This window comes from Acanthaster planci, linkage group LG08, assembly GCF_054643075.1.
Source record: "Acanthaster planci isolate LZ-2023a linkage group LG08, COTS_SCS, whole genome shotgun sequence".
Lineage (NCBI taxonomy): Eukaryota > Metazoa > Echinodermata > Asteroidea > Valvatida > Acanthasteridae > Acanthaster > Acanthaster planci.
In genome coordinates, this window is record NC_141784.1 from 16985839 (window position 1) to 17005580 (window position 19742).

The following is a 19742-nucleotide window of genomic DNA, read 5'->3' on the forward strand; positions in this document are numbered from 1 at the left end:
AGTACACACGTGTCTCGCACGAGGGGGAAGTTTTGAACCTCACCGTTGTTCAAAATGAGGCTCCAATACGTGTTCGACAAAAATTATGGATTTACCCTTCCCAATGACCTGTGGGGGTGGAGGTTGGGGAAGAGCAAAACCGTTGCAAACTTGTACGAATTTGAACAGGAATGTGTTGAGGCAGTTATAGCCGAGCACTGAAAGCAGAAACAATAAGTGTTCGACAAAAATTATGCATTTTCCCTTTCCAACGCCCTTAAAGGGGTATGTCTATGGCCTCATATAACAGACACAGCACCTTGGATTACTTTCTGTGGCGATGAGTGGAGTTGGCTGCAGTGACAGCGAATGGCGCCCTCTACAACCCCTTGCCCTTATGTAACTAATTCGCCCTCAACCCATGGCAAGGCCCATGTGCTCATTGTGAATGAAATGGCGTGATGTTTTGATGTTCAACTTGCAGAAGTCCTTTAGGTAAATCACAAATAGCGTCCAATTGGGTATCGAGTTAAAACACGAAACGCTAAATTCAGGATCAAAAACATAAAGTCACCGGTGATTTAATTTCAGTTAAAATACAAAATCTCAAAGATACTATCAATTTCAAACATAAATAGCACCGCGAAGCGTCACAGGACTGGACGAAGTTTAACATTATCGTCTTTCACCCGGTACATACCCTGGCGAGGGCAGACAGATTGCTAGAAACAGAAGTCCGAAGATAATTCTATGTTCGTCATGTTTTGAACATTTTGTTGTGTTTCATATTAATCCCACCGTTACTCTGTAGTGCCATGGCTTCCAAAGAACGCACTAAGGTGATTTTGGGGCATCTCAAGCCAACAATCAGCAGCGAGGAGGCTGCCTCGACGCGAACGGGGGATTTTGTGTGCCGGGGATACAGTACCGGTAGCGTGGCTGTCGAGGCGAGTGGTACCGTCCAAAGAGACGAGGAGACGGTATGTAGTCGGCCTAGAACCGTTGATCGTGTTGATATCTTGGTAGTAGTTGCGTCACGTGTGGTAGGGCCTATTACATTTTTAGACTGGGGCATAAGTCAAGCATACTTTGATTAGTATTACTGTTTACCATCAAGTTTTGTCCGGTGCAAGGCCTATGCCATTGACCGTTGACATGTTTGAGTTAAATTGAGAAAGAATCAACACTTTCAATACCCCCAGAAACAGAACCGTGGCCCAGTGTGGGGTTCGTCGTCCGCCGCACTCCCACAGTGTCGGGGGTACGGGGTCGAAACGTCAGCCCTCCAACTTTTTGATTAGTATTTTAGGTCACTATAGCCAGCAAGCAGTTTGCAGCAGTCATTGTATACAGTATGTATGTTTCAAAATGAGAGATTGAAAATGACAGTGAATATTTGACCATTAAACAGTAGGCCTACCGATTGTTTTTTTGCCAGCACAGCAAGTGAACATGCACTTTGAGTGAGTGTTTAATTGCCATGCACATAACTTTTCAGAAATAAATGTGCATCAGTCCATGGAGACTGTATATTCCTACTCATAGGATCAATCTAAATTTATGTTTGCATCGTTTGCACTATTCGCTCTTTGGACGCTGCCGCCATAGGCATGCAGAGCCTCAGTCTGGCAGATAAATATGACCGGTTCAGTGATTCCTATGTACATGTATGTTGCTAATTTTTCATGTGCTGCATCAGCTCTGGTACCATGCAATTGGACAAAGCAATTCTGATGTGATTGTACAAACTGCCAGTTCGAGGCTCTGTATGCCTATGGCGTCAGCGTGCAAAGCGTGAGTAGCAGCCTGATTTTATTGTCTTTTGCTTTATAGAGAGAACAGGGTTCTGAGAGAAAGAATTCCCCGTTTCTGACCGTCAGTCCCTATTAACTTGATTCGAACTCATTGAAAGTATGGGCAAACCAGAGTTTCAAGACATTTCAAGTTTTTAGCATGTAGATGTAGCAGTGTCTAAGCAACCTGTTGATAATTATTAACATGCCTCTAAACTTCCAGTACATGTCGTTTCATGTTGGACCTTTTTCAGGATACAAGGAGACCCATACAGTTGCATGACTGTGCTGCCACCTCGGCACCACCTGACAAAACTCCCAGGATTCCCAAAGTCAGGTATCATTCACCTCATGCACATTTAAAGTAACTGGGCCTTTTCCATTTTAAATATTTCAATGTCAGAGAGGTGAAAATTACGGTAGGTGTCTTGGAGCTAATCATCATCATAAATCTCTTGTCAGAACAATACTTGGTAATGTACCTTCTGTGTCATGAGAACAGCGGTGTAGTGAGCGGGGGGTGTGGAGGGGTGTTGCACCCCCCCAATAATTCTTTTCAGTCGGTAAATAAAGGGTCAGTCATCAAATGAACTGCAATTGACGTCATGAATTATCGATGTACATCGACCAGTCGGTAAATCGATCCCTGGCACCCCCCCCAAAGAAAATGCCTTCGCTATGCCGCTGCATGAGAAACAAGCTAAGTTCCGTCCCCAAACTGTGAGCCTCTTCTTATATATATATAATTATATCATTCACCTCATGCATATTTAAAGTAATATGAGGAGAAACTGTCAGAAAAACTTCTTGAGAGATAACTTTACAGGATGTTTATGCACATGAGGTATAATGAAAAAGTGCCAAATCTTTTTGAGGGGGGTGGGTGGATAAAAATTACCGGTTTTCTGATATGTAGTTATTTCGATTCTAATCTTAGTGTTAGAATCATCCAACACCACGGTTGAAGTAATATTCCACCACTTAATAATGCGCTAGTTATGTACTAGTAGGGCAATAGTCTGAATGACTAATGTGTTCTTAGTACTTCTTTTTTCAAGACATTAAGGCTGCATGAAGTACAGATTCTTTAAGTGTCAATTAACTTTGAAGAAAAGTGGTCAAAATGTTCTAAGCACATGTAGGCACTTGATTTGGGGTTTGATATGCGTCACTCATTATAGTACGTTGCTAGTGTGGGTGCACCTGTATTCCTTAAGTGCCAGTTAACATTTCAAGACACAATAACAGAAATGTTCCAATCAGTTTGGGTGAGTTGGGATTTGATACGTGTCACTCATTATAGTACGTCATTAGTGTGGGGGCATCTGTATTCCTTAAGTGCCAGTTACATGTATGTGTTTGAAGAAACAATAGCAGAAATGTCTCAAGCCCGTTGGGTGATTGCAGGTTTGAATATGTCACTTGTTACAGTATACATGTTTACATGTACTTGAAGCAGTATTGATTGCATGGTTTCAGTTGCAAGCTTACATGTACATTATGCAGTATAAACTGAGGGATTAATTATCAATTGATTGAAGAAGTTGTGTAGTTGTTTAATCTTTATTTATAATGAGCATTGCTTTGGTGACTAACTTTTGATTTCTTTGTTTCAGACAAGATGTGTTGAAATGGAATGGTTGGGGCTACAGAGACTCCAAATTTGTGATTGATGACAAAGAGAATATCTCATTCAGTGGGAGCAGGTAACTTAATCTTATATTCGTTATTCTGCTTTGAAACTTTTGCCTCAGTTGTTAGATCTTCTTAGTTTTCCAAACAGGAAATTTATCCAGGTATGATTGGTTTTAGAGAAAAAAATCCCAGATAAATGTTTCAGTCCCAGCAGCCCCCAAGATTTATTCCAGCTTTGACCATCTCCATTGCCCCATTTTTATTTATGGACCTATTGCTAAAATTTTCATATTGACAAAGGTCATGTCATTCTGTTCTTAATAAGTGTGTCCGTTGCTGTCTTGTTTTCAGGTATAACATTGCAGGTGAACTGCCTCACTTCAGAGCGTGGATTGACACAATTGAGGGGTTCAACATAGAGAACAGAAGCCTGTCACAGGTATTTGTATAGATTGGATAGAGTCTTTCAAACAGTTGGCTTTTTGATGGGTCTTGTCACCCAGGATTTTGTATGATTTAGACCATAGTGCCTTCCCCGTTCTTTGAGGTACTGCATCTGTCTTGATCTGTGGCCTTCTAGATAGAGTACCGAAGTGACTACATCACTCACATAATTGTGTGTAAAGGGCATTAGAGTGAGAATCAGCCCGCAAACCAACATGCGCGTGTACTTTGTTTGTTTGCACTACACAGTCTGGTTCACAGTGATGTCACACTTCGGTACTCTATATTGGTTGGCCTACAGCAAAGGCTTCAAGTTTTGACATTGCCATAGTATAGTAGAATGTCTGTGTGTACAAAATGGCCAATTTAGAAGGAGCCTAGAGTGACATTTGTGACCCATCCTAACAAATTGAGTCGCAGGAACCACGTTTAGTGAAAGGCCCTTTAAAAGAACCTTGCACTGTGTCAATTAATTAGATCCCTCAACATTTTTCACCCATGTAATGTCCATTTCTCATCTAGATGCCAACTGAGTGGTTAAAAAGAAAAGAGCCCTGTTTGCTCATTTCATCCTTATGTAAACTAAAGCCCAATTGCTCCTTAAAAATAATTTTTGTAGATCTGGTTTCGTTGGTTAGCTATTGGTTAGGGTTCTAGCTCTTGCTGTATCTTGTGGGTTTCAATCTGAAAGGTATGTGCACTGCACTGAGTTTTCCCAGTTGGTAGTGGGCCAAACAATTTTCATCTTTCAGCAGAAACTCCATTTTTGAAGTGCAGGTCTGTTATCAAAGCGAGCCCCATGCGTGAACTCAAGTGATACATGTACCAAACATTGGCAATTTAACAAATTCTATAGTAACCTTTTTCAAAGCTCAAGAATGAGAGTTTCAACTGAGAGATCGGCAGCATTTCTTTGAAACAAAGAAGGATCTGAGTCTATCAGATTTGTCTGTTGATGCAAGCATATTTGCCATCATCACTAACAATACATTATAAATAAGTTTATTTTTTGTGTTCTTGACCCAAATTTGTCACAAATATGGCTGAAGTCTTGTCTTTCTGTTTTCTCTGGTGCCATTTCTTTATTCTTTTCAGATGTGCCAATAATTTGTTACAGTTATGTAAAATTTTGAAACTGAAAATTGACAGTGCCAGTGTGTGCTTGGATGTAACAGTCCGATGACCAAAGGTCAACTTGTTTCACCTAGCACTGATCCAAAGCTAATTGTTTGTCAGATTACAAGCTTTGTAAGTAAAGCTAAATACTGTACATGCATACTGCTATATGGCATGTAGACATTAGACAATGGGTTGGACAGTGCCAACTCCTTTGACAGTTTCTGAGGTCACACTGTCCTCTGATAATCAAGATAAAAATCTTTCATTGAGCAATGCTGACTGCTTTTTATCAAACAGGGTTGATGCACTTTTGAATAGTTGTAAAAGAAATACAACTGACAAGAAAACTGTTCAATGAAAATTCATTATCAAATTGACCGAAACAAAATCATAAGAATCTGTTAGGTTACTGAGACATGTTGAAACTGTAGTGTAGACATCTTTTTATTAATAGTCAGTAATGTCATTTGCAACATTTTGCCATTTCCAACAGCATGGCTCAAATCTCAGATTTCAATTATTTTATTGATCGATTTTATTGATTCACTTTAGAACTCATACATGTACATTAAAAAAAACAAAAAAACTTAGCGTTACAAAATCAGGTTAGCCAGAAGGTTAAGTAATCCAGGCCATTACATACCAGATGGTTTTTAATCCGGTTTAATTCTTTAATCTGTGATATCTGAGGTCAGTTTTTATATGTCATTGTTTCACATTATGTATCTCTATTTCATAACATTTGGATTTAAATACTTTGGGGTTCACCCTCACTAAAAAAATAAATAATATCTTGAGTTTTTGTTTAAAAGTATACACATTTTCAAAGATGCTATTCATCTGCGAGGTTTTGAACTCTGGGAAACATTTAGATGCATGCTCATTGAAATACTGATTTGTGTTAATGCCCATCAGGAGCAATTGTCGTGGAAATTTATTTACAGGTTCATTGATTTCTTGTGCATTTGCCTACAAACATTCTCAGCAAAATGAGTGGAGTCTGTGTGGGGGATGAAGAATGGGCAGTGAGCGTTAAGAAAAAACAAAAGATCTGAGAAAAGTGAGGGTTCGGCCAAAAATGTCATGCAGTGCTGTATTGCTTGTGATTGGCTCTCTGCCTTGTGTTTCTTATTTTTAACAAAGCAACTTCAAGCCACATAAATTTGCTTTAAGCAACATTTTCTTGCCAGAAATTCCTTGAAATTGGGCCAAGTCTTTACATATTTACTCTTTTTATAGAACCAGTGTACAATTTTCATTGACTCTTCAGGATGAGATTCGGCCAGAAAGGTTGCCGAGTGTCACACGCAACGAGGATTTCTTGGAAGACATCCAGAAAGAGGGAATCTCTTTCTCTTTTGACACCCAAGACAGACTTTTCCGGGCTCATGGTGCGTGTAGTTTCTAAAGAAATTTTAAGATGCAGGCTGTTTCCATCACTTCCAGCTTCTGACTTTTCCCGACTGAAGTCTTTTGTTGTTGATAGTTTAGCACATTTTCTTTCAAGCTGCTGTTACCAGTGGTCGTTTTTTATTTGATGGGTCTTGATGATTTTGTTCAACAAAATTTCCCAGCTGCCTGACAAAAAAGGCTTCCGGCCTCACTTTGACAGATATTTAGAAGCCACAAGGAAAATTTATAGGCCAAGCAAACATTAAGTAGCAACTACAAAGTGCAAAAGTGAATGGCATTTTAGCAGTTTGGCCATTTTTGCTGAGTTACAATGTCTTGTGTTGAGGGTATGAATCCCCTATCAGTTAAGTTGGCACTGTGGTGTTCTTTTATCCTGAGGTGTGAACAAACGTAGGGCTCGATACCTCATGTGCTGTTGTAAAATGGCATGTGTGAAGAGCATCCCTGCACAAAGTAGCAATGACCCTCATATTTTAGCCTTTAAAAAAAGAACAGGAAATGAGAAATTACTAGAAAACTATGAAGTGAACAAAGACGTGGCTACTGTTTCTAATTACCCTCTTTTCAAAATTATTTTCAGGTCATACATTGGATGAAATATTTGCACTCCGTGAGGGAAACTTTGAACGCATTCCAGATATCGTTTTGTGGCCAAGTAAGTTTGTAGGAGCCTTTTCTTTGGAAGTATACATGAACATGCTCATGTATTTACTGGTGTGGATGATACAGATGATGTAGCTTCCCAAGCTGGTGAACTGATCATTTTTTAACACCTCAACCACAGATTCTGTATCTTGATTGGCTGAGAACCAGTCACATGGCATTCACTATTTCGGATATCTGGTTGTGCGTGGTTGAAGAAACTATACCTGTAGCATCCAAAGTATTATATGCATGACCACCGGCACAGTGTACTCATGCAAACTGGTGTGGGTATTATGCACACACTGAAGAGCTGACACAACAAAGCTTGGTTCAGGTATTTTGTAAAGAGGCTAAATTATTTGGAAAAGTGCTAATCAATTTTCAACAAATTTCTTATTTCAGTGTACATATTTTTATATGTAGTTAGATCAAATTAATCAGTTATTGCTTAAATCAAGCAAAATCTGCAAGAGATATTTTATTAAAAAACCATCGAATGCTTTATCTGGTGTTATAGTATAACTAATCTCCCTCAAAGATTCATGGAGCATTCCATTTTCCCTCAGCTTTGCCTCAGGAAAATAAACTCCTCCGTGGATCACCTCGAGAGTCTAGGTTTACTGTACACCACTTGAAGCAGTCAGTATTATTTGTATAATAGTTTTCCAGGTAAAGATGAAAGAAGAGGACTGCTCACTCCTCAGATCACCAAGAATGCTAGTGTGACTATGTCATAATAGAGAGCAATCATTGTGTTTTGTGACCCCAATAAATTCTGGGCCAATCAAGAGACAGAATCTTAAAAATGGAAGTTTTCATTGCTCTCTCAGTACATTAGAGCGGAGTTGATAACAATGTTGAAAAAAAATCCTTACTTTCTGTTGCTGCATTTTACTGCCAGATAATCTCTGAATTATGTTTGTGTGATAAGGTGGTGACTTTTCATTGTTTGAAATAATTACACAAGTTTTCCAAAAAGTTATCAAATTGTGCATCTTTCTGACCATAGTACCTTTTACGTCTTTTGTGACTTGTTGTTTAGGATGCTCCACGCACCATAATATTTGGAGAGGAGTACAGAAGTTCTGATAAAATTCCCTCTTTTCATTTTTTTTGCAGCATCTCATGACCATGTTTGTAAGATTGTACAGCTGGCTTGCAAGCACAATGTTTGTATCATTCCATTTGGAGGTAAGTTAAGTGGTTGGGTTGACTGTTACCCATGATGCATCGCTGGCAATGGAGTCTTTGAATCAATCTAAGGCTGGACCTGTACCTTTCAGAGACAGTCTAATAGTTGGTTGGAGCAGTGTAGATTAACAGAAAACTTCACTCACTGGAGGTTGCACCTAACACAGTGTCTGTTTGTATACAGGTGGAACCAGTGTGACCAAATCATTACAATGCCCTGCGGAGGAAAAGCGAATGATTGTTTCACTGGATATGTCACAAATGGTGAGTAAAACATTGATTTGGGGGGGTCTATAATATTTGTATGCTGTGTTCCAGTTAGTTGCGTTTTCTCTTCTTGTCTTTCTTAGGTAAATATTTCCTTGTAAAATTTACATTGTGTTAAATTTTAGAACCGTATTTTGTGGGTGGATGAGAAGAATCTGACAGCTCACATAGAGGCAGGAATTATGGGAATGGATCTTGAAAGAGAGGTAAGAAATGTAGACTGGAAGGCTAGTCATATGCATACATATGAGGGCTTGCAGCACCAAAGCGTCCGATGTGTCGTTGGCTTCTGTCCCCTGTGATTATTTTGCATTCTGTGACATCTACTTGGCCTTGTTCGGAAGCATTATTAAATATATTGTTGACCTTACATTGCCAGTAGCAGTCTATTGGACAAAGATGTGTTGGCTGTTTGGTGACATTGTACATATCTATGGGACATAACAAAGCAGTTTTGAATTACATGCATGAATGCTTGGGCTTATGTCAGTACCGTTTGTAATTTGTGAGTTTGAAGTCGCTCGATGACAGCAAACCAAGTTATTCTTTATGTCATGCTTGACGTCCAGACATGGTAAACAAGAAAAAACAAGCATAATTATGTTTGCCGCTGCCCAGCATCTCAAAATTCTCCCATTAATTTATGTGTGGGGAGATTTTTGATCGAAAACTCCAGAATAAAACATCCATTCCTGTACTCTCTTTGAAGCTTTTTTTGTCGTACAGTTTTGCAGTTGTTAATGATGCATGTTCTTATCACAGATGTAATATTAATTCAGCTTGGCTTCAGGGATGTCAATTTTATACCAGGTTTTGCCCCTGCACCTTCATTTATATTCACACTGTACTCTCAGTATGGTCCCAGGATTGCAAAACAAAAATCACAAGCTTGCTCAGGTGGGATTCGAACCCATGACATCTTGCTCACTAGTTTACTTGGATCCAGTGGCAGCAGCAGGTCCCAAAATGACTACTTAATCATTGATAAATGAAAAGTTTGAATTAAAGAAGGAATAATGAGCTCTGCTGATTAGACAGTTAATGAGTAAAAGGTATTTACATGTAGACTTATCTTCTCATTTGTACAGCTTGGTAAGTATGGTCTGTGCACAGGTCATGAACCAGACTCGATGGAGTTCAGCTCCCTTGGTGGTTGGGTGGCTACTAGAGCTTCTGGAATGAAGAAGAACGTCTACGGCAACATTGAGGATCTGGTAAGGCCAACAGTTGTTCAAAGGATATCTCCTCATAATCTTTATTTGATTTATTTCATTTCAAGACTATAGTGTAAAAATGGCAAAGGAAAATGGCTTGAAGGATTTGAGCCAGGCATCCTACCAAGTGAGCTATCCATCCCAGTGTTGGTGGTTGGTTCCTCCCAAATTGCCAGTTTTTTACTTCTGACTGGCATTCCTAAATTGAGCTGTTGATAGTTGTAGAGGATCCACCAATATAAAGCTGGATAGCTCTGGGGGTAGGGTACCAGTATGGTGTAATGGACATCAGAGAATGAAATCCCACTGCAGTTAATTTCTTTGCTCCTCTTAATAATTTGCAATTTGTCAATTTACCTGTTTGATTTCTTTGATTATTGAAATTTCATTTGATATCATGTTGCTGAAGAACTCTGTTCCCATATTTTGGAAATGCAAGAGAAATATATTATACTCTTTTTTTCAGCTGGTGCATGTTAAAATGGTCTCACCAAGAGGTGTACTTGAAAAGAATTGTCAGGTAAGAGTACTGTTCTTTATCTGGGTTGATCCATTTTTTTTGTCTGGTTATGACGACGTGTCATACATGTGTATGTATAAAACGTGAAATGTTTCTGTCTCATTCAGTCTTTGATTAAAAAATTGGACAATTATGTCAGTCTGTGCTTCAGAAGGCAGTCATGTCTCTCTATTTCTGCAGTTTTTGTACCATCCTGCCACATGAAGGTAGAAAAAGAAAGGTGAAACATTACAGCAGTTGACAAAAAGTTTTTTAGTTTGAAAAAACGTCCGAATAGGGTATGTAGGTCATTCTGTAAATTCAGGGTCCAAAAGTGGGACATATTTGTGTCCCTGTTACACCTGGCTGGTGTAATTTGACGTGGAAATATCACTGACACTGATTTCAAACTATTTCCATTTGTTTGGCAGGTAATTTGCATTATTTCATCACTCTTGGAAATTACAGATTTTGTTCTGAACTTACAAAATCATGTCAGATGATTTATAGAATGGCCCATGTACCAGCACATAGTCAAGAATCGTGCATGCATTTGTAAGATTTAGGTCCATTTGGTTTAGATGTATGGGTATTTACATGCATGCATACTGTCTGCTGGGAACATCAATATACTGAATCATGGGCGGAACTCTCCCCTTGATCGTTGGGGGACATCAATTTTCCCCCTTTTTGTGCACAACGCGTGTTTATTATCTTATTCCATTTATAAAAACTCAAAAGGGAAAATCTGTCAATTCCCTTAGTATTTTGTTTTGCGTAAAACATGGAGGGGACATTCAACATTGAATCTCCCCATACCAAACTCATGGGGGAGGGGACGTGTCCCACCCATGTACTGAATGGCTAGCACCTTGACTCTAAAAGAGCCAGGGGTGGGCAAATCTATTTCACTCAACATTTTTTACAATATCGCTGCACTGCATTTTTTTCACTTACGGAGCCATAAGGAGTTTTTTAGCAACTTCGCATTAGTACCAATATGTGTCAAAACGATTTGGAATGTGACCACCAAGTTCTGTAGGGCAGTGGAGTCTCCCCTCTCCCCGCCCAGTTTTGAGATGGTCCAAAATAACCTGGCTCTTTGAGGGTTAATATAACAACTAAAGTTTAAGAGCTCTAGGTGTAAGCTTTTTGTAGCTACGGCTAAAAAGGCATTGCATGGACTTATGAAAACAACAAGAGGTCCACATAGTGCAGGCAGTGAAAACCTGGTATGCTCACATGGAATGAGTCAGAATTTATGTTGAGTGCATGGTCATGCTTGCAACAGGGTTAGTGTTTTGTAAGACTGTTTGGAAATTGTTGATTGTTTTGGAGAAAGTACCCTGACTTTTACACGTTTTGTTGGCTAGGTGCCAAGGATGTCAACTGGCCCAGACATCCATCATTTTATCCTGGGGTCTGAGGGCACGCTGGGTGTTGTGACAGAGGTCACACTGAGGGTGCGCCCCATCCCACAAGTCCGGCGGTATGGTTCAGTGGTCTTCCCCACATTTCACCAAGGAGTTGACTTCATGAGGGAAGTGGCCAGGCAGGTAAAGTAGCCAGCTCAAGATTTTCTTTCACGGACAAATATTCTAACTTGTGTGTGTGTTGGAGGAATACTGAATAGAGCCAGAAGAGACTTGGTTTGGGCCATTCTCAATTCTCTGCTTTGTCTCCACATTAATTTCATTTCAGGTTTCAGAATCATTTTCAAATGTCTACATGTACCATTATTCAAATCAAATGAAAATGCTCTAAACTTTCTCACTTCACATGCTCGGATTCATCTGTGGTACTTTGTTAAGCTAAAGGGTAATATGTTAGGTCACGGTTGAAACTGGGACCAGAGACAAAGCCAAGGTTCAGAAAGTTTCCTATTTGCACAAGTACCGTCTTTGAAGCCATCCTTTTTGGTTAGTCTTTTTACAAGCATATAATGCATTCTCTTCTCTCTCCCCTCCTAAAAGCATACAGTGGTGAAAGTGTGTTTTGTATTTTTCAAGATAAAAAAAGATGACCACGTTTAGCAATTTGACAGAGAAATGGCAGACATCTGATCAAAGATTTGTGTTCATTCTAGTGAAAATTGGCTGTATCTACGTGTATGTTCTTCATGCCATATATGCATAAATCAGGGTGCACATGTGAGTTTGTCCCCATAGCAGTGGTCTGTTCTTTTAGAAGATTTTGAACACCAAATTTAGGTGGTTATATGTACCTGAACATTTTCCTCCATTATGGGATCAACCTCTACCTCAAAAACCTTGTTTCTTTCTTGTGTTGCCTTCCTTTTTCTTATTGTGTCTTTTTTGGTCACCACAGCGATGTGCCCCAGCTTCCATTAGGCTCATGGACAATGAACAGTTCAAGTTCGGTGAGCCTTTATTTACCTTGTGTTCATTTCCATGGTTTGAATTTTTAGTTTATGAATGTTTATGAACAACAGCGTTGGAACGATTTTCAAAGTCGGGGGGGGGGGGAGAGGCCAGTTGTGAGATCATCAGCTATTTATAGGCCGAGCTATGAAGCCCTACCCCATTACAGGACCTGCAGAAAATGAGGGGAAAGGGCCGTGTCACCAGTGATAAAGAATTATTTGTTATTACCCGGAGAACCCAAAGCTTAATCTGTTTTAAAATGGAATGAGTGCATGCACTGATGCTTTTGTTTTCTTGGCTATGATGACAAAAACTGAGATGCATTCTCAAATGGCTGTATTTCTGCTTCAAAACATCCCAGGGCAAGCTCTGAAGGGTCCAGCAGCATCCATGTGGACATCACTGATGGACAGCTTGAAAAAAGTCTACGTAACCAAGGTGAAGCATGGGAAAGCAGAATGTAAACTGACTTGATACTGATATCACTTAGGAAAATCCCTTTTATTTGACAAGTATGGGTCTAACATTTTCCTGTAATCAAGGGCAGGGGGGGCATTTGTTTTTGTAATATCTATTGTCTTCAGAAGTGTAAGGCAAAATTACAGGGTGTTTTACACAGGAATAGAGGTATTGAAACAATTGTATTACCAAATCTCGATGAACCCTGTAGGACCCTTGATTTTCATACATTGTTACACGCGGAATGTTGATGGTGGTAGCTGTGTACAGCTGCTGTGGTCATTTTCACTTCTGGCTGCATTTGGTTGCCATGGTGACTAAAGGATCAAAGTGTAATTTCACCATTTGAATTCTTTCTGTCTGTCTTTCACAGCTGAAGAGATTTGATCCAAATATCATGGTTGTAGCCACACTTCTCTTTGAAGGAGCCAAAGAGGTACGGCACTAGTCTTACAAAAACATTGTTTAATACAAAATTAACGAAGAAAATTGTAATCTGATGCTGGCATCTATTGGTCAGTGTTACTCATTTCTGAAATATATTTATTTTTTCTGGGACATCAGTCTAGTCACATTTGGCTATGGGGACTCATAAAAAACTTAGCATGCGTGTTGGATCTTTGAAACATCTTCCAAAAAGATATTTTATTGTTTTTCTTGTTTCCAATTTTTTTCATTAAAGGATGTAGCAGCCCAAGAAAAGAAAGTCTACACAATTGCCACGGAATATGGGTAGGCAATCCCTCTTGTAGCTAACTTGAATGAATTCATTTTTGAACGCTCTGAATTTTATGACCTCTTTGTTGGACCGGGCGGATTGACCTTTACGAATTGTTTTCACGAGCTGTTTCATGTCACTTGCCTTTGACCCTACAGCTGAGATGTCTCATGCCCCGTGAATGTGTATGCAGTATTGATTTCATTGTGGTGTTGAAATATTCACTTGAGAATTTTTGCGTGTTCATTTTTTTGGATGATTAGTTTCTATAACATCATGCTTGGTATTGACAGGGGTCTGGCTGGTGGTGAAGACAATGGGCAGAGGGGCTACAATCTGACGTTTGCCATCGCCTATCTCAGAGTGAGTTGGCCATTCTCACAAGAATCCAAAATTAAGAAGTTTTTGATGAACTGTGTCAATCGGATCTGCAGAAATGGACTCTCTTAAGTTTAATTCTCGTTTTGATCATGTGATATCTGTGCAGAAATGCCCCCTCGTTGGCCAAAAAGTGACAGGCTAGGCTAACACTTGCATGTCACTTTAACTGTACACCTGGTGTACATGCAGAGACCCTTTACATACATTCAGATTGTGGGTACCTGATATCATACATGTGCAAAAAATGTGCACAAACGTAGGCCATTGTTACCAGGTAACACTGCGCCCTCTGTCATTCCTGCATGGAGTTCGTTGGAAGCAGCAGGGTTTGTAGTGAAAGGGCTTAGGGTGCTTTTGGTCAAGTGAGACATATTTTGTAGTTTCTTTTCTGTATAATTTTTAGTTTGCCCCCTCTTTTTACAGGATCTTGGGTTGGATTTTTACATCATTGCCGAGTCATTTGAAACAACCGTGCCTTGGGATCGGTAAGTTCTAGAACGTGTTAGTGCTGTCAGTACTTTAAAAACTCTTCGCCGTCATCGAAAAAAATTATTCAGTTTTGAGAGGTATTTGGTTCATGCAAACAAAAGAAAGGTAGTGATTAGTAATCATTGTCTGCCATTTTTCACAGTGTGATTGATCTTTGCCGCAATGTGAAAGAACGGCTATACAGTGAATGCAAGCGACATGGCATACAGTACCGTCCCTTAGCAACGTGCAGGTAAGTGATACATGTACATACAGTAGTTGGAGGGGAACCAAATGTGCTTCTGTGGACTTTGGTACTAAATTTGGTACTAATGCCAGTCACTTTAATGTAAGGGGGACTGAATTTGAGGTTAACGGAAGATCATCTCCCTGTTTGTTTTGTTTTTATGTTTGAGAATACGGAGTCATTTATGAAAATGATTTGCCTTTTGTCTCAAAGTGAACATTTCAACCATTTTGAACCCTTTTTTGTTTGAACCTTCCTGAATTTTGCAAAGGAACACTATGGCCCATTCTTTGTGCATGATGAGTTACATCTGCTGGTCCTCCATGAATGAGTTTGGAAGAATCTTAGAGGGTTGGGCTCTTGTTTGATGTTTGGTATACTGGTTGCTCACTGCTCAACTGCTATTCCGTGCATAATTTTTTTTCTTCAAAAAGCAATCAAATACGTCAGTACATTCGATCAGATTGATATGTATTTGCAATCAGATTTTTTTCCCCTAGTGTCTTTAAGCATAGTAACCAAACAGGAACTTCTGCATCTATTTTCAACTCCTGCTTCCTCTGTATTTCCCCCAGAGTCACCCAGACCTATGATTCGGGGGCCTGTGTTTATTTCTACTTTGCTTACATGTACCGTGGCCTTAGTAACCCTATCGAGGTTTATGAAGATATCGAGGTGAGCTGCCGCTCTCATTCCTTAAACTCGAACTCACAATCTTTGTCTGGTTTGATATTTGGTGTTCTTCAACCCTCATATCGTGACTACTTTTTTAAAAATTACCCCCAAACAGTGATGTAAAACTTTGCTTCCCTCGTGATGAAAAGTGAGAGACTTGATTTATGAAAAATAAATTGTATGGATGCTTGTTTGTGGACATCAAAGGCAGTCGATAATCTGCAGACTAGCCCCTGTAGATAGTTATGTATCAAACATTAGCAAATGGAATAAAAACACACGGTTTTATAGACGTACTTTGAATCGACAATATAGAGTATTTCAGACAAAAGGTGATGCAACAATAGTAATAATGATAAAAATACCCCTATTTCAGGAGTGAAAAAAAATATATATTAAAGTATTATGTAATAAGAAAATGGTGGTCATCCATGACCAAAAATTGTCTCTGTGAATCAAGTTGAAATCACTTTACATAGGAGACTTTGATTTAGCTCTGTCTAGTCCAACCCTTTTAAGTTTAGGTCGGAAAGTACACCTTAAGTCATGGTTCTAGCCACATCTTCCATGTTGGTTACCTTGGAAATGGTAGCCTGGTATCTGTCAGAGAAGATGTGGCCTTCACTTTCTTAACTTTTGTGAAAATAAACCACCATGATCAGCTTACATGTATGTGATCTTTTCTATATTGTAGGCTGCAGCAAGGGATGAGATCTTGGGTATCGGAGGAAGTCTGTCCCATCACCATGGAGGTAAGACTGAATTGTTTTCCCTCCAGCATGATATCTAGATAGCAAGCTAAACACGTGTACCCTGTAAAAGAAGTGAAACATCACCACGATGTCACTTTCCATCGACAGACATTAATTATCATTAGCTGGTTGTGGGTTCAGTTAGGAGAATGTCACTTCCATCATCAAACCTGTGGAAGTAGTTTTGTATATTTGAGAAAACTAAACATGCAGTGCTAATATTTGCAGTTAAACGGGGAAATCAAAACTTATGGTCAAATTTTTGACAACTCTTCAGAAATAAGTACATGTAGGGACAGAAATCTTTCACATGCAATGTTTTGAGATGCGTGTCATTTCAGTATCATGAAATCATTTCATCATCATTAACAGATTTGACATTCAAATTACTTGCATGGAATCTCTTTCCTTTGGCTATGAACAAAAAGTTTTCATCTGTTTTGTTTTGCTTTGTATATTGTAGTTGGGAAGCTCCGCAAGCAATGGATGACCAAGGCAATCTCGGAACCAGGTGTGGAAACATTACGTGCCATCAAGAAACATCTCGACCCACAGAACATCTTTGGAAACAACTGCCTTATTTGAAGTGCACATTAATTTTGCATTTTTTTAATGTTACACAGCAAGTCATCTCATCAAAGCTGAACAGATACCCGCTTTTTCCTATGACGAATTTTCTTCTGAGGGGGAAAAATACCACTTGAGTGTCTTTCTTTGTTTTTTAAGCAAGCTGATCAAAGTGTCTTTAATGTCCTTCCTTGATTGACAACTTTATTTTTATGTAAATTGATCTAGTCCTTTTTATGGATGGATGAACAGTGACACATTACGTTATACAGAATTTGTTGTTGCATTGTTGTAATTGTAACTGCTATTTTTATGTGCTCTTGCATTTGGCCAACATGTCTGTCAGTGCAGTAATATTGTTTATCAGCCACGACAGAATCAAAATTAATTTTGTGTGATACTCTCATGTGCTTGACTAGGATTCTGAAAATCAGGAATCTATCGTGCAGTGTTTCCCTCAGGGTAATGATAAGAGTGAGGTGGTCCAATAATAGAAATGTATCAGTGTTTGTAGTGAATACATTGGCCTAGCTGGGTGTGCTGACAGGGTCTTAAATAAGATCCGAATTGTGCATGCACTGTTATTTTATGCCTTGTGTGACCTTTGGTTTATCAAAACAATCCAAAGGTGATCTACATGTATTCTACAAATGTTTAGCTTTCTGTTGTTCATGCTTTCTTTGATTATTTTCCTTTTCATTGAGTGAAAAGAACTTTGTGAGGTGGGCCACTTCACGTTTGAATGGACTGACGAAACCCCGGCATTGTGTGCATTGTAAATGTTCTCAAAAAGTCATAGATGTATACTATATCATATTAATGTGGGTCGCACAGAGATTCATTGATCAATATGTAGTTGACAATATAATGGGCCAATTATATTCGACAACAAAATGAACCACTCAAGTGTGCTTAAATGTAAACTTCAAATTTCCTCACTAGTTTATGCATGAATTGAATGCAGACATTTTGTTGTAATGGTAATCTAATCGTGAAGACTAATGCAAGCATTGTAAAAGATTTACAGGCAGGTGTAGTAGAGAGGTAATTATGGAATTACAATTGAAATCAAATTTGTCAATATGGGCAATAATATAAAAAGATTAAACAATATTAAGGCATGCTTTTGTTACTGTGGACTATCTGTAGCAACTTCATAAATACCTTAAGAAGGCCTGTTTCAACCTCTCGACATTTTTCAGTCTATGTCTGATTAGACATTTTTTGATTTTTGTTTTGATGTCAAATTTCTTGAATATCCTATTGTGATTAGGAAGCTTAATGATAAATATCTTAGTCAGAAATTGAAATAATGTGAATTTTTAAAATTGATTCAAAAACCAAGATCTTAATTAAATACAAAATTGTCCAGGGAACTTTGCATTTATTTAGTACTTTTAAAGCAAAATGTTCTGTGTGCATCATCACGACTTACTCTTCACAGACTGCAGAATATCATGGGGAAAAGATGGGAAAAAACCCATTTGAGAATTATTTTTTGTCCCATTTGTTCATTGTTTTTAGTGAAGCAACGCATGCTAGTAAAATAGCAAAAGAACTTATTTGCATTTATGTGCAGTAGAGAGATATTTGTTATTCCACTGTAGTTTAATGAAAACAAATTGTCTTGGTGATGTACAACATGTGACGAATCATCTTCAGGATGAGGGTAATTTTTATAAGTAATGCAGAGATACAAGTAAGATGTTTAAAATACAGTCAGTGAAGGTATTGGCACTTAAATTTTCTTAAACAATTATAATTTGTCAGCCGTAAACATTTAAGTATCCAACTTGATTCATGTGCTGTTTTTCATAGTTAGGTTTGTCCTTTGGTTTGCAGATAAGTGCATCCATCTTGAAGATTTGATGTTGGACTGTGCCCATACATGTACACTGCCAGTCATTACATAAATGTATTTCCTCACTAGATTTCAAAACGAAATCAGTTATAAACTGAGATTTCTTTCCGACGACCTGTGCAGCTTTAATTTACCAAGTACTGTTTGTAATATTGTTGAGTAATAGACCTAGAACATAATGATGCCATGCTTTGTTTACATGTGCACTTTCCTATGGGAGATCGATGGATCGTGTCCCACCTCACTGCTGGAGAAACCAAAACCAAATGTTATCAGTCAGGTAATAAGGTGGTTAATTTTTCTAGGGAAAAAAGGCGCTCTAATTGGTCCTCATAAACTGTTTGCCTTTATTTCAATGCACTGGCTAAAAATATTGAAACTTGATGCTATATTTTAGTGGTCCACTTTCATGAAAAAAATTCCAGGCAGTGCTACCTATAGCTTCTAAACTTTTTGTTGGACAGTTGGAAAGGGAAAATACCCCTTAATGTTTGTAGTTAATGCTGTAAGGAGAATAAAATAATATCCTGGAACCAGGTTGTTTTTATTGAGTGTTAGGTTCAGTGCTAGGTTTGAGGTTGGGGGAGCGCGAGGAATTTCTTCTAAAATAAAGATCCATAGTTCTCTTCATCAATCTACAAACAAGTCTAACCCCAGTCCTGAGGAAAAGGACAGATACCAAATGATTGAAGCAAATGTGCGAAGTGTTTGCACTTTCATTTCCTGAAAATTCCATGTGGATTACCAGATTTTTTGTTTTATGATAATGTTGGTATTATTTTAAGAGCATCTTCATGGAAGACTGTGCTGTTTGTCTTTGGATGGAAAGCATAAACATGGCTTGCAAATCGACTATTCAAGTTTCAAATTTGTCTGGGAGGAAGAACTGCATTCTCCACGTTTGGTTCTACGAGAGAGAAGTTAGCGCGTGATATGTCTGTCAGCTTCTCAGTCAGCAGATAACCAACTTTTTCACTGAGTTGTTCTCATTGGTTCCTAGTTCCTGCATTTATTTGCATTCTGATTAAGAG

At 38.7% G+C, this 19742-nt stretch overlaps 1 protein-coding gene across 2 annotated transcripts; it reads left to right on the forward strand.

Annotated features, from left to right (window-relative positions):
- Positions 1-658: 658 nt before the first annotated feature.
- agps (alkylglycerone phosphate synthase) lies at positions 659-19244 on the forward strand. 2 transcript variants are annotated; one of them, XM_087140526.1, is made up of 22 exons: positions 659-1022; positions 2027-2109; positions 3389-3478; positions 3759-3846; positions 6241-6361; positions 6964-7038; positions 8148-8219; positions 8404-8483; positions 8612-8692; positions 9575-9700; positions 10167-10220; positions 11573-11755; positions 12528-12579; positions 12945-13021; positions 13416-13478; positions 13725-13774; positions 14054-14123; positions 14565-14626; positions 14773-14862; positions 15432-15531; positions 16226-16283; positions 16747-19244. In XM_087140526.1, exons 1-22 carry the CDS (start codon positions 795-797, stop codon positions 16866-16868), a joined length of 2025 nt encoding a protein of 674 aa, XP_086996652.1. In that variant the 5' UTR covers positions 659-794; the 3' UTR covers positions 16869-19244. The 2 variants fall into 2 exon arrangements, with proteins under 2 accessions (XP_086996652.1, XP_022104291.2); XM_022248599.2 differs by having other exon boundaries at positions 660-959.
- Positions 19245-19742: the final 498 nt, after the last annotated feature.

What these genes read in the sequence shown, in the direction of transcription:
- agps (XM_087140526.1), top strand. Translation starts at nt 795, where the DNA reads ATGGCTTCCAAAGAACGCACTAAGGTGATTTTGGGGCATCTCAAGCCA. An exon ending in ATCTCATTCAGTGGGAGCAG is followed by an intron (nt 3,479 to 3,758) that starts GTAACTTAATCT and finishes TCTTGTTTTCAG; the next exon opens with GTATAACATTGCAGGTGAAC. An exon ending in CAGACTTTTCCGGGCTCATG is followed by an intron (nt 6,362 to 6,963) that starts GTGCGTGTAGTT and finishes AATTATTTTCAG; the next exon opens with GTCATACATTGGATGAAATA.